At 36.9% G+C, this 14,846-nt stretch overlaps 2 protein-coding genes across 2 annotated transcripts; one reads left to right on the top strand and one right to left on the bottom strand.

Annotated features, from left to right (window-relative positions):
- The first annotated feature begins 5,975 nt into the window (after positions 1-5,975).
- Positions 5,976-10,556, top strand: LOC137728688 (ALA-interacting subunit 3-like). The gene is made up of 8 exons (XM_068467428.1): positions 5,976-6,481; positions 7,333-7,391; positions 7,513-7,587; positions 7,719-7,832; positions 8,046-8,116; positions 8,725-9,022; positions 9,264-9,553; positions 10,258-10,556. The coding sequence occupies exons 1-8, from the start codon at positions 6,394-6,396 to the stop codon at positions 10,310-10,312; spliced, it is 1,050 nt and encodes a 349-aa protein (XP_068323529.1). The 5' UTR covers positions 5,976-6,393; the 3' UTR covers positions 10,313-10,556.
- LOC137728687 (uncharacterized) lies at positions 10,256-14,835 on the bottom strand. The gene is made up of 8 exons (XM_068467427.1): positions 14,708-14,835; positions 13,300-13,525; positions 13,079-13,213; positions 12,414-12,636; positions 12,123-12,309; positions 11,628-11,812; positions 11,312-11,449; positions 10,256-10,757 (listed from the first exon to the last, which is right to left on the bottom strand). Exons 1-8 carry the CDS (start codon positions 14,808-14,810, stop codon positions 10,629-10,631), a joined length of 1,326 nt encoding a protein of 441 aa, XP_068323528.1. The 5' UTR covers positions 14,811-14,835; the 3' UTR covers positions 10,256-10,628.
- Positions 14,836-14,846: the final 11 nt, after the last annotated feature.

Genomic DNA, 14,846 nt, shown 5'->3' with positions numbered 1-14,846 from the left:
AATTGTGCGTATAATTAACACAATGGCATATGTAGGGACAATAGTTGTGCTTACCACTAGGCCTGGCAAATGAGTTGTGTTCGCTGTGTTTTATGTCGTTTTTGTGTAACACCTATTATCTTAATGGGTCCTTAACAGATCGGGTCACTTTAACCAAAAGGTAAAATGTCCTGACAAGTTAAGAAAAATATTTTTTTTTCCCCTAAATTTGCACATACCACATTGCCACATAAATATTACTTCAAAACATAAAATCACATTTGTCGTTAAGTACATCTACACTCCAAAACAAGAGCCTAATAAAAAAAAAAACACCAATACACTACTACTCTACTACAAAATATCAAATGTGCAAGGATATGCAAAATGAATGAGTTTTTCTTTTCAAAGTTGTGAAGCCTTTCTCAGAAGTTAAAACATTGCCAATGAAATTCAAAACTTGCTTTTTATTCCTTTTACAAAATTCTTCAATTTTCCTCAATCATCATGGGAAATTGTATTCGAACTTTGACTTGGTCTATTGCCTTCAAGAGTTATGTTGATGATGATTTCAGTAAGGTTTTCCTCATCATAACTCTCTTCTACATAAACTAAGTATAAAAAAACAACATTATAAACCATTCTAATTATGAGAAGTTTACCAAAATAATTATGAAAATAAATAAAATAATTATTATAGTATTTTTAGGGGTATAAAATTATTAAATTAATATTTTGCTTATTGTGTATCGGGTAACCCACGTGTATGCCCGAACCAACCTGTTATTTTAATAAGTGCTTATCATGTTAGCTGATAACAACCTGATTCGTTATCGTGTCGACTTGATAACATGTTAATTTTGTGTCATTTCTTTTCGGGTTAATAAGTCGTGTCAGAAATTGCCATGCCTACTTACCACGGTTCATCCACTTGTGAGGACCGTCACTCAAATAACATGTTATACTTGAATGAGGAAAGTCATGAATAGGAAGTAAAATGAATGTAAATGAGATAGACTGTTTGCCTAATCAATTTAATTCTTAATTTTTAGGTATAGGATTCCGAATTCTAATTTGCGATCACATTTATTTTGTATTGCTAGTAAATGTTAGACGACAAGAATTAGAATCATTTTGATATTCATGTGTTAGTACGCGTAGAAATTTTTTTGAATGAGGATTAATCTCAATGTTCGTTCCAAATAACTATATATGCAACTAGATCTTGTTACATAGTCTTTTCTCAATTTCACCATTTTCATGTCTTTGATTAGAGGTGGCAAATCAACTTATTTGATACCTATTAAGATCAATTTAGTTTGATTTTACTTTACATCATTATCACCTACCAATCTCACATCTATATTGTGGTGATATCAAATTAAACGGATCTTAACAGATATTCAATAACAATCTAATGAGATGATTTGTCACTTATATCTCTGATTACCTATTCCTTTCTAAACAAAGATGTTTAAGAAAATAAAAATTTGAACACATGGACAGAAAATTTGACTTAATCAATATGTTATTATGTATTGAAAGGGAGAAATTTTTCTTATTTACTATTTTAGCTTCTCAAAGTTAATTCTAACTCAAAGTATGTTTTAATTGATTTTGGAATTACAAGTCACCAAGTTTTGGCAATGTAGTTAGATGGGAGAACAATTTACATAATATGGATACACCGTTACATAACATCCCGTGCCAATAAAGTGAAAATATATGGGCAAAAAACTTACACATATCGTTATTATATTGCATGGAAAGTCACCGTTACAGTATTGCTATGTTATATAAGTCATTTTCAGTTAGATAGATAACAATGAAGATAATATAAAATAAAGCTCAAGAGATTTGAGCAAGGAAAACGGACATTGATGACCTAACCATCTATTTTTTTTTCTTGTAAAACCGAGGATACTTTGGGATACCAATAAATTTTAGGATCCTTCCAAGTTTAGCGGTTGATGTGGTGTTTGATGAAGTGTGAATTGCACTTTAATGAGGACATTTCAAATAATGATTTTTTTTTTGGTAAAAAAACATTTCGTATAATGCTGTTGAGAGTATACATCGCGTTAAAGATTTGAAATTTTGGAGCTATGCGTTAGTGTTGAAAGAGAGTTTATTAGTATAATTAGAACACAATGCGGTGCACATTATTTATAATATGAGAATTTTTGATATACTTGAAACTTAGGCGGTATATAACATATTATAACACGAGTTTTTTAGTATATTTGAAAAGCTAAGCGCTACATAATATATTACATAAAAATAAAAGAGTTAACTAAGTATCAGATCGACCAAATTGAACAAATGATTGGTCAAGAACATGTTGTTCATTGGGAATTGAAGAGGGGAGAACGGGCAGACATCGAACGATTAATTTCTATTTCTCGTTATCGTGGAATTCGTCATAAAGATGGATCGCCCTTACGCGGTCAACAAACTCATACTAATGCTATAACTTCTATTCAAACAATTTATGTACCCACAGAGCGGAGGATTTGACAAATCCTACTTCAGCCACGACATTTGCACATTTAGATGCTACTACCGTACTATCAAGTGGATTAGCTGCCAAGAGTATCTATCCATCAGTAGATCATTCAAATTCAACATTAATTATGCTCCAACCTCATATCGTCGGTGAAGAACATTATAAAATTGCGCAAAGGGTTAAATAAACTTTACATAACATATTATAACACAAGAGGTTTTTTAGTATATTCGAAAAACTTAGCGCTAATATATTATAGGAAATATCGTAAATTTTTTTTTATAATGATGAGCAGTCATGTTTGACCAGCCTTGCCAATTTAAGTATTCATGCGTTACCGAGATTTCTGGCAGGCTTAGAGACTCATCCAGTGCTTATGTGTTGGGGCTAGGTTTACGAGTTCATTAGTTTCATGCTGGCATGTTGATCATCAGCTGCACCAATCCATGCATGCAGCAATGATCCACCAAGAAGAACTGAACTTGATCACGAAAACTGGATTGGAACATGAAAACTGGTATTTTTGTAGATTTAAAAGATTATAGTATTTTGAATAGTAAATGAAAGATTGTAGTATAAGAAAAAGAAATTGTCCAATAAGAACGAAAAAAGACTTAAATAATATAATTCTAGCCACTACATGAAGAAAACAACATTTTGGGATTGGCAGCAATCTCTCCTTGGTCTCCTTTTTCTTTTCCATTTCGTGTTGCTTTTCTAGTTATGATCGCTCTCTCGTTGTGGCGAGAAGAGTTTTCGTAATTGTGGTTGTTTTCTTGCTTTATTGAGGATAGCCTCTATGGCGTCTAGGACTCATGGGTCACACTCAGATCTTGAACAACGACTTTTGTTTAGAATTATGGTTGGTTTTTTGTTTTGGTTTGTCCACATGACAAATGGATATGACAAGGATGCTCGACATTTGTTGGAGGTTTTCATAGCAGTGATTCTTTGCTGGCGACTTCAAGATCATCAAATGGTCGTGTGGTCTCTTTCTCTTGATGTGGTTACGGTGTTCTGTAACTTGAAAGGTTGTTTATCTTTCGTGTTTGTTAGTTGAGGAATTGTATTGTAGTCACGACAAATTTATAATTGTGAATTTGTGTGATGTTCTTTTGGCAACCTTTTGGTTATGTTTGGTATGCATATCTTATGTACGTTTTTGTGGTTTCTTAATAAATTTTTATTGCCTAGAAAATTTCTATTTAAAGATTAAGGTTACAATAAAGGGATTGACTACAATATATACATATATTTAATACAATCATTATTTGATAGCCGTATATATAATTCATGTGAATATATAATTCAATCATCATTTCAACGTCGAGACAATAATTATACTATAAAATATAAAACAAAATTGTCTGACTCCGATCTTCCCTTTATTATATCACCAGTTTACAAAAACATAAATAATAAATTGAGCAAAAAAAGACTATATATTCTCACCAAACTATTGATATTATATAATATGGTCTATAGCCTATAGGTTAAGATTCTACTTATTTGTTAAATATTTTTTTCATGAAAATTGTCACCCAAAACTCCTTCCACATACGACTTTCTTTAACCTCACAAGAATTACTTTACCAAAAAAAAAAAAAAAAAAAAAACCTCGCAAGAATTAAAAAAAGGACATAAAACAAGATAAAAATGCCCAAACTCCAATCATCTTCATTACTTGTTCTCCATTTTCTTTGTAGGGGACCATTTTTATCTTTTTACCTGTTACCATATATGCTTGTAAAAAATTCGATACTTAACTGTACACTAATAATGTAACTATCTTATTATTTGCAACAACGTACATAAATATTTCAGTTGTATATGACGTTTTAACACAATAACAAAAAATAATCATGTTTGTGCATCCTAATGCAGGTTCTATCCTCGTCGATTCTTCTTTCCCTACTAATTAAGAATGGCAAACGTGGTTGAGTAGGGACGGGGAAGCGCCCTCATTCCCTTGACTTTGATTATGTTCTGCCCCCATAACTATGTATTTTAATCGTGGATTCTCCACCCATGCCCTTGCAAAGGATAGTACCTCTGTCACATCCTGGCCCGGGGCGGATCACTTTCCAGGCTCGCTCCACCACCGTAGTACGATATTATCCGCTTTGGGCTTACCATTCCCTCACGGTTATGCTTTTGGGAACTCACGAGCAACTTCCCAGCGGGTCACCCATCATGGGATTGCTTTAGCCCCCTTCTAGCTTAACTTCAGAGTTCCTACGGAACCCGAAGCTAGTGAGCTCCCAATAGGCCTCGTGCTAGGTAGGGATAGGGAAATACATATAATGATCACTCCCCTAAGCGATGTGGGATCTTACAATCCACCCCCCTTAGGGGCTCGACGTCCTCGTCGGCACACCACGGCCAGGGTTAGGTTTTGATACCAGATTGTCACATCCCGGCCTGGGGCGAATCACTTCCCGGGCCCGCTCCACCACCGTAGCACACGATTTTGTTTTTGGGAACTCACGAGCAACTTCCTAGTGGGTCACCCATCATGGGATTGCTCTAGCCCCTTCTCGCTTAACTTCGAAGTTCCTACGGAACCCAAAGCCAATGAGCTCCCAAAAGGCCTCGTGCTAGGTAGGGATAGGGAAATACATATAAGGATCACTCCCCTGAGCGATGTGGGATCTTACAACCTCTAAACTCACACTCATCAACCCACATATTATGAAACTACGAGTTGGTGATCCAGTGGTAAATGACGAATTGCGAGGATTCCTTCAAATTAAAACCTATAGGTCTTGGGTTCGAAAACTGTTGTTGGTGTGGAAGCCAGAATTGTGCCCAGGGGAGAGTAAAATACCTCAGTGAGTCTTCTCGGCCCCTAGAATGGATGGATAACTGTAACTTGCTACCAATTGTTCCCATTTTTTTAAAAAAATTAAAGAAAAACCCACATATCATGAAAATTTTGTTTAATTGTCAACTACTATATGTAAATAAAAAAAGCTACGAAAAATAATTACCTTTAAAAAAAATTTCACTCAATTGTGTTGCTTTAGCATAGTTGCGTGTGCTTGGTGTGGGTTCAATCCCCAGTGATCCTTATTTCTCTAACAACTAGTAATTTAACTCACAAACGCTATTATTTATCCAAAAAAAAAAAAAACCTCTAGTTCATTGAATTTTTATCCTTCCATGTAATAGCATAGAAACATCCAATCGGGTCAGGGTCAGGGTCAGGTTAGGAGATAGTAATACCATCATCGCTCAATCTGTGGCTCAGGTCTTTAATAAAATCCCCAAATTGCCCCATTATGGACAAGCACCCACGGGAACCAAACCGATGGAGTTTTTTTGTCATCCAACTAATAACTAACTATTTAACTTACTAACGCTACCGTTTGGCTGAAAAAGACATTTCAACCATATTTTGTTTCAATTTTCTTCAATGAACAAATGATAGTAAATAAAAAAAAAATAGAGCAAAAAGAAAAATCAATTTGAAAAAATTGGACACCGAGTCTAACCGTGTAATCGCATTGGACTGGTTCGATACTTGAATGGTATTTGTTTCTCTCTCTCAGAAATTTCTTGTTCTTCTTTCTTCTACACGGAGAGAGAGAAGAGAGAGAGGATCGCCGGCCACCTTACAGAGAGGGAAAGAAAGGAGACGCTTTCTTCCACATCCCTCTCTCTAAAAAAGTCAATACAAAATCCCCAATTCCTCAATTCCTCAAAACCCACCACCACCACCCCCATTTCCAATTAAACCCCCTCCCCCCCCCCCCCCCACACACCAAAGAAAAAAAAAAAAAAAAAATCCGTTCCTCTCTTTGATCATCGCATACAATTCGAATCCATAGGTCGAGTGGGTTTTTCTTAATTTTCGGAAAAGAAAAAGAATTTAAAATCTCTGCTGCGGAAGACAGGGTTCGTCTCCGATGAGTTCCAATACGGCGCCGTCTAGCTCAGGAGGCGCCGGATCTACGGATGCAACGTCTACCAGGAGGCATTCCAAGCGACCCAAATGTGATTTCCTTCCCAAGCCCTAAGCTTTTGTATTAATTTTAGGTTTTTAGTTCATTTCAGAAATACCCAGATGGTAGATTTTCAATTATCTGAATTTATTGTTTCAAAATTTAAATGATTTAAATTACATGATGTGCATCTCCTAGATGATCCTGGCTGATAAATATTTTCTGAGTTAGGTTTAGAAATTTAGAAGTTAATTATATATCGGAGAGAATTTATTAAATTCTTTGAGTGAATTTTCAACCTAGGCTGCTTTCATCAATTCGAAATCAAGACTAAGAAGACTGGGTTTATGAAGATCGATGCGAATAACTTTCGTGGCTTGACAGTAATATTATAAGATTTGGGAGCATTAGGAAACTTCTATGCATATGGCATCTGGTGGGTTAGTTTTGATGATGGATAGTTAGGGGTCCATACCACTCATATTACTCGTACTATAATCGATTTATATAAGGCACACGGAAACTAAAGTTGGAAATCTTTCTGTAACTCTGTTCTTGGGTACCTATGTGAAAGACTTGTCTATGGTTATAAAAGGGTATCTAATGTATACTGTCGGAGAGGTACAAAGTGGCTGATATGATAATATTTTGCAAAATAGATGGATGTGCCACATACATAGTGAGTGATTTCAGCCAAGTGTGAAGTTTGTGATTACGTAATCTAAGATGCTGATATGTAGAGGAAGCTTTTCCGTTGTTTTTCCTTTCCTTCACTTCATAAGTTGTAGGACTAGGTGGGCATGGACAAAGCTGGCTTTATGTCTTCACGTTGCATTTTGTATGATTCTCAGTAACTTTTATATCAATCGTAAACTAAAGATGTTATAAACTTGATCTTTTCAGATTCAAGATTTACTCAGCAGGAACTTCCAGCGTGCAAGCCAATTCTCACGCCACGATGGGTAGGTTTTATAGTGTATGTATTTGATATCTCCTTAGTCATCCACCTTGCGTGCTAAATTTTTAGCAGAACTCTCACCTTATCTCTTTGTGCATTTGTGCGGTGCACGCTTGTTCATGCAGGTGATCTCAGCATTCATGCTCGTAAGCATTGTCTTCATTCCCATCGGAGTTGTTTCCCTCTTTGCTTCTCGAGATGTATGGCTGAGTTAAACCCAATTCTCTGCATAATTTGTTTGTTCTTTTCTAGGCAAACCCAATTCTCTGCATAATTTGTTTGTTCTTTTCTAGTTCTACATGTAGATTAATCAGGAAAATGTTTCTGTCAGGTTGTTGAAATTGTTGATAGGTATGAGACTGATTGTATACCAACACCCGCTAGAGATGATAAGGTCAGGTTCATACAAGGGCCTGAAGTTAAAACATGTAACAGAACTCTAAAGGTGAGGTTCTCCTTGGTTTTTTTTTATTATCAAGAGATTTTAGTTGCCACATTTGTGATTAATACTTATTTTTGGTGGTGGTTGCAATCCTTGTCGAGCTACCAAGGTATCTCTAGGAACTATGCAGCATTATGTGCATTTAGATACTATTTTTAATTATGACTGAGAACTTAATCCCCATGGTCACTGATGGATACTTTTTCCTGCGTGAAGGTATCAAAGCATATGAAGCAGCCTATATATGTATATTACCAGCTTGACAATTTTTACCAGAATCATCGCAGGTATGTCTCCTACCTTGGCCATAATCCTCCATTTATGTTTAATATGGTTGATGCAAAAACCTTTATGTGGAAAGTTAATGAAAGGGGTGGGTCAAGTTACGGCAAGGCCAAAATGTTATCATAGCTATATTGGAGCCTTGATATTTGCTGGCCATATATGGACAGAGCAGTAGGTAGACCAGGTTCCATGGAAGCTCTTACAGAAGATAATGAAATATGGTCCAAAGAACAGCACCCCTATGAGATCATGCCTGGCATCCTGATTATCTTGTACAAAATAACAAAAATAAAAAACTTAGTCAATCACGAGAATCTTAGTAGTATACACTTTGTGTAAATCCATGTGATGTTGCAGCATAATTTGGTTTAAGGCATGCACACCAGTTCTTTGAAGAATTTTTTCATGTACACAGTACACTACTCACTTCTACTACCGCCAGCAATTTTCGTTTTTGAATTGTTTCACTGTGCAACTAGCTTGGATCTTCCTGGTAGATTGTCGCTACAATTGGTTTTGTGTGAAATATTTATTATCAAGTCTGAGATCTACATTTTCCATTATATATAAATAATATTATCCAGCCTGACTACGGTTTTCTACTTGTCAGATATGTTAAGAGTCGAAGTGATCAACAGTTGAAAGATCCAAAGTCTGAGAGTGAAATAGATGCTTGTAAGCCTGAAGATAAGGCAAATGGTCTACCTATTGTACCTTGTGGTCTTATTGCTTGGAGTTTGTTCAACGACACCTATAGTTTTTCCCGCAATAGCCGGCCGTTGACGGTGAACAAGAAGGATATCTCGTGGAAGAGTGATAGGGAGCACAAGTTTGGCAAAAATGTCTTTCCAAAGAACTTTCAGAATGGAACTCTTAAAGGTGGCGCGTCTCTGGATAACTCTAAACCAGTAAGCATTTTGCCCCTGGTCATCTCTGGTTTTGTAAGTGTTATGGTTGCTCTTATGCATCTTTGAAGACACTGAACCCTGATAAAATGTTTTTTGTTTACTGTCAGAAATAGGGAAAAGTGTCTTGTATTGTCCTACAGGTTATTTTTGTGCTGAAAAGTTTTATTTGAACTGTTGGGTTAGCAAACTGTTTTCTCAAGGAGGCAAGTGGTTAATCAGGTCAATATTTTTTGTTTAACAGTTAAGTGAGCAAGAGGACCTTATTGTTTGGATGAGAACTGCTGCACTACCGACATTTAGAAAGCTGTACGGAAAGATAGAGGTGGATCTGGAAGAAAATGATACGATAGAAGTGACGCTGGAGAACAATTACAACACATACAGTTTTAATGGAAAGAAGAAGCTCGTGCTCTCGACCACCAGTTGGATTGGTGGCAGGAATGACTTCCTTGGCATTGCTTATCTCACTGTTGGAGGGTTGTGCTTCTTTCTAGCCATGGCTTTCATGGTTGTGTATCTTGTTAAGCCAAGGTAAACTCCTAAACCAATTGCCCCGCCTTATCATGCAAGGAATGTTAAATGCTAAAAACAGTTGCCTTACATGAACTCTCCTCTTTGTGGAATGATCTCTTGTATTATCGTCTGAACGGTCTTTCAAGATGCATAAGAACCAGCTAAAGAAACCCTGTAGATTACTTCATGTCGAGCTAGTTATTAGGGTAGATTTGGCATATTTTCTTCTTACCCACTTGTTGTCTCAAGTAACACTCTTTGTTGCCAGCTTAAAGATGTTTGTTTGCATGCTGTGGACCAACTTTCCCTTGTGATTCTTAAGTTCAGTCCACTTTTGCTTTGCTTTATGGCTGGTATACTATTACTACATCTAGCCTTTTCTTTTTCTTAACTTTGATATTACTGGCCTTGATTTTCCAGCACAGCCTCCAATTTCGTAATATGTAGAGACACACACACACTCATCCACATTAAATCTACAGCTTTGGCGAATATGAACTTTCCCCATATTATACGTTGACAGATGACGACGTGTTAACCGTACCATCCATGTTAATCGAACAGACTGTTTTGCAGTGATCAACTTTGTCAATGCCTAGATAATATTGTCCAGGGTTGGATGTGATGTGGCCGCTATTTCTAAATGTTTCCACGTATTTGTTTTTTGATAGTAAACAGTTTAATGTTGTGATATGATGACCAATGATCCTCTCTTCTTTCAGGCAACTTGGAGACCCATCGTATTTGTCGTGGAACAGAAATCCGGGAGGTCACTAAGGCGAGTAGAACCGCCGATGTCGACGGACTGGCTTAAGCGTTTCCGAATGACCGATTTTAATTATATGTAAATTAGTGTTTTCAGTGTGAGCAGTACATATAACTTTGAAAATAATTTTGTGTCATGTGGAGTTTTCTTTCGTTAATTTTTTTTCGCAATCTATTTCGAGAGTGACTGAATGAACGCGTCCATGTATAATTCCACTAGTATTGAATACATCGAAAGTTACGTCCATTGATCGATCGCTTTGTGTATGCGCTGTTCAAAAATATTATTGGGTTTTTGCTTGTGTTCTAATGCAAGTGATAGTCATCTTCAAAGGACCCTCAGAAGGACGTTAGAAAGGTATTTGCCTTCTGGGTAGGATGGGTCAAGGGGATGATCGCATGCCGCTCCGGCGTCCCGTAGAACGGTTATTTTTCTCCCTGCCGCTGATGCTGCACCCTGATACAAAGAAATCAAAACAAATTGAGAAGGATGAAGAGAGGTTCATCAAATCAAATATTAGTATGTCACTCGTTTTTGTAACAGCAAATGATTCCAACCAAATGACATGCCATTGTAAAAATGAGAAACGATTTTCGTTCTATCCTTCTCTTCCCGTGCACTCGCAGAAACAAGAGGAGTGTAGAAGGAGAAAACGGGAGCTTGAACACAAAATCTATTCGTTTTGGCTGAAAAAATGATTTTCGGAACCTCACTTCAAGACTGGATTTTATATGCTTTCTTTGGTTTCAGATATTGAAAGGCAGAGCTTTTTCCATCGTTAAAAAAAAAAAAAAAAAAAAAAAAAAAATATCAACTTATTTTCAACTGAAAGAGTCATCAACGATACAAAACACAGATGAACCTGAACGAGTAATCTTCTTTATACATATGAGGCTCCTAAGCCAGCGAAAATCGGTGTTCATAGAATTTCATGCGATTAATAACCTCTACTGTATTTATGGGTGTCAAATATTTAGTGAAGGCACCGTGCAACAGAAAATTGAAATTACCTGAAGAATACGCAAGAACATCCCACTTTGCGTCATAGCCCCCGAACATGAACAAGTCATGAGAAGACCACCTCTCTTTGTCAGTTGCATTGCCAATGAATTTAAATTTCTATACATGCCTGATGCATTTTGTAAAACCTGGATTCAAAATGACCCAATAAGAAGCGGTAGCCAAGATTCACAAACGAATCACCAATGGTCAGGTAGTTGAAGTAAGAAGTCATAGACGGGGGAACAAGCAATGCACTCATATTTGTACTGAAACAACTCGAATACATGCTACAGAAAGTAACAAATGCATTTAACTGAATAGTACCTTCTTTCGGGGTGCTAGTTTAGGAGGATCTAAAATGACAATATCCCATGATTCGTTCCTAGAAAGAGCACCCTTCATAAACTCACTTGCATCTTCTTTCAAAAATGTTATTCTCTGTGGATCCATGTTGTTAAGAACAACATTTTCTTTGGCTAGCTCAATTGCAGGCAATGATGAATCGACACCTGACGGAATACAGGAATGATTAGAAACTCATCTAGCTTTGAACATGCGATCTTAAGATGTCCCGCGAAGATGAATATATATCATCTAATTCTAGACGTCCTTTTGAACAAAAGTCTCACAAAATGACTATGTCACTGGTATTATAATGATTACTCCACGGCTTCATATGCATATTCTATGAGCAGGATGACCAAACAACAACAGTGGGATATAATCTAGCCTCCAATGGCAGTACAGTAAGGATCGAACCTAGCCAATTTCAATGAAGTTCTTATAGAAAGACAGGTTCTAAATTCCAATTATTCATACCGATGACATTTGCAGCACCCCCTCGTGCAGCATTTAGAGCAAAACCACCACTGTAGCAGAACATATCAAGAACTTTCTGGCCTTCTGAAATTGTTGATATGAATTGGCGGTTTTCACGCTGATCCGCATAAAACCCTGTCTTCTGTCCCTCAAGTGAAATGGAATAAAAGATCCCGTTTTCCATAACCTAAATAATTGCAACATGACATTAAATATTCACATGCAACAGACCTCATATAGCATGAAACAAAAAGTATAAAATATGCTGTAACATTTTGTGGGATATCCTACCTTTGTTCTTTGAGGACAGGTAGATGGATCCCTTTCCTTGTAATTTGACACATCCAATCCTTCTTCTTTTAAAACTTCCAAAGATGGTCTCCAGTTTACATAATTAACTTCGTCAATTCTACTAATACAGGCCTCTACTTCTGCTTTGTACTTCTCAACCCAAGCAGCAGACGATGCTACTACCGCTACATCTCCAAATATATCAACTATTAATCCTGACAATCTGTGGTAAAAAAGTGACATCGACCTGAAATTAGTGATCTAGTATGTCCACAGACAATTCCATGTAATGTAGACAACCGGTGAAAATAGCAATGGATCCACAAAATAGTGTTGCCACTAGTTACACTAAACATTTCAGATTAAATGATACAAATCCGACATGTTTCATTTACCCTAATTTAATTACAATTTAAAGGGTTCTTACCAAAAGATAACTAATTTCTTTCAAACCTAACATGCATACCACATAACATCCACACATTCTCAACCCCCGGAGGAGCTGAATTATCACTGGTACGTTGAATAATTAAGTGCGTCTTTAGTTCTTTACACATGCATATATAGATTTGGCCTTTCTAACAAAAGACAAGGGGAGAATCTTCATTCATACTCAATTACAAAACACCGACAGAAATCTGAATTTACTACTCAAGGTCATGTACCTGTCTGCTTCACTATTGAAAAGACGGAATGCATTTGTACTAACTGATGGCAGTCCCAAACTCTTACGTAGTTCTATAGCTTCATTAATTCTTGTCTCAAGCAGTTTCTCCATGTTCAATGCACATGACAAATCCCTGTTTCATAAAGGTTATCAATTTGAACATCCCTGTGAATGTAATGATAAATCAGAACTAGAAGGGACTCGTAGAAATAGTACGACCTTGTTGCTTCCTCTTCGAGTTGCATCAGCCGAACACTGAACATGGAGACTGAATTGTACATGCCCCATCCTATTGGTTTTTCTGCCCCATCAGCTACCAGCACAATGTCTCCAGTCCTGGGAGGTGGTCTACCAATTATTCTATCAACTGCTCCACTGTAGACCATTGGGCTGCCATCCTTGAATAATTGGGTCTTCCCCTTTTTCAGTACAACCCTCGCAACACCTACCAAGGCCAGCCCAATCACAAAAACGTTTAAGAAATTTTAAGAAATTAATCAATGGATAGAACACTCCCCAAGAAAAGCATGAATTTCTAGCACCAAAGTAAAGCTTAAGAGAAACAAATGAATGTTTGATTGAGTTACAAACTTCTAAGGAAACCAAACATCTTTGGCTGCCTCTAGCCTAGACCCTAGAATGGCTACAAGATATTGTTCTACAAAGAAAATAGAGCTTCAAGATTCAAAAGAAACCGGAGCCTGATCATCGCTCTCCACACATCAAATTATCATCATCATCATCTACTGGCTATACATGGTAGAGTTGTCATCTTGAAAGGTGAAGAAGTTTATCTACCCCCTTTTATCTCTTTTACTCTTTCAACTTTTGGGGTAGGCATGAGATTGCAATAGAAAATGAAAAGAAAGAAATGAACATGAATGCAACCATTAAATTTTCATTAGATGTCAAAGCAATCCCCTCCTCCCCCTCCCCGCAAACCATCAAAAGAAAAGGATTGCACAATCACCAAGAATCAAGACCCGTTTATCGAATACCATTTCCTGCATTTTAGCAGTCTAAAGGAATTACTTGCAATTGGTCATCAGATAACCTTCTAGTTCTAGCTGCAAAAGGAAATATAGTTTTCGTATCAAGCTCCATTAAATAGCACACCCAAAAAGAATCTCTAAGACAAACGAATTTCAGCAGCATTTGGAAATCGGGTCTGGTGATTAAGCAAAAGTGATAGAATTTGAAGGCTAGGCAGGCATTTTCACAATCTGTCAAATTGGATTTGCTTCAGCAACCACATTATCAAGTAAAGAGACATTCACGTGGTTTTGAGCTTGTCTCATAAAAACACACACACACACAAACAAAGCTTTCTTCTTGCATATTACTTCTCATTGCCCATCATCCATTACTTAGATACAATACACAGTTTCAAACACACACTTCAACTTTAACAAATTGGCAGCTCTCCAGATTAAGGATTTGGTCACTCGAGAGGTTGTATTCAGTTGACACCCGTCTTGTAATCGTTTTGCAATCTTGTTTTCTTATCAATGAATTATCGCTGTTATTCGGTTGAAAAAAAAAGAAATTGGTAGCTTTGTTTCTATTGAGAAAGCAATTAGTGACAGACCCAGTACCCAAAAGTAGAGAGAGAGAGAGAGAGGCAGACCTTTGGGGTGAGTAGAAGCAAGTTCGTGAAGGGTGGAGGTGGTGCATGGTAAAGAAGTAGCAGACAGAGACTTTATGAGGCGGGCCGGAAGAAGATGCTGCATATTTTTCAGCAGCTCAGAGAAGAGCACTGTCTCAAA

This window comes from Pyrus communis, chromosome 3, assembly GCF_963583255.1.
Source record: "Pyrus communis chromosome 3, drPyrComm1.1, whole genome shotgun sequence".
Lineage (NCBI taxonomy): Eukaryota > Viridiplantae > Streptophyta > Magnoliopsida > Rosales > Rosaceae > Pyrus > Pyrus communis.
Note: the sequence above shows the minus strand (reverse complement) of the source record. Positions and strands in the feature narration are given on the sequence as shown.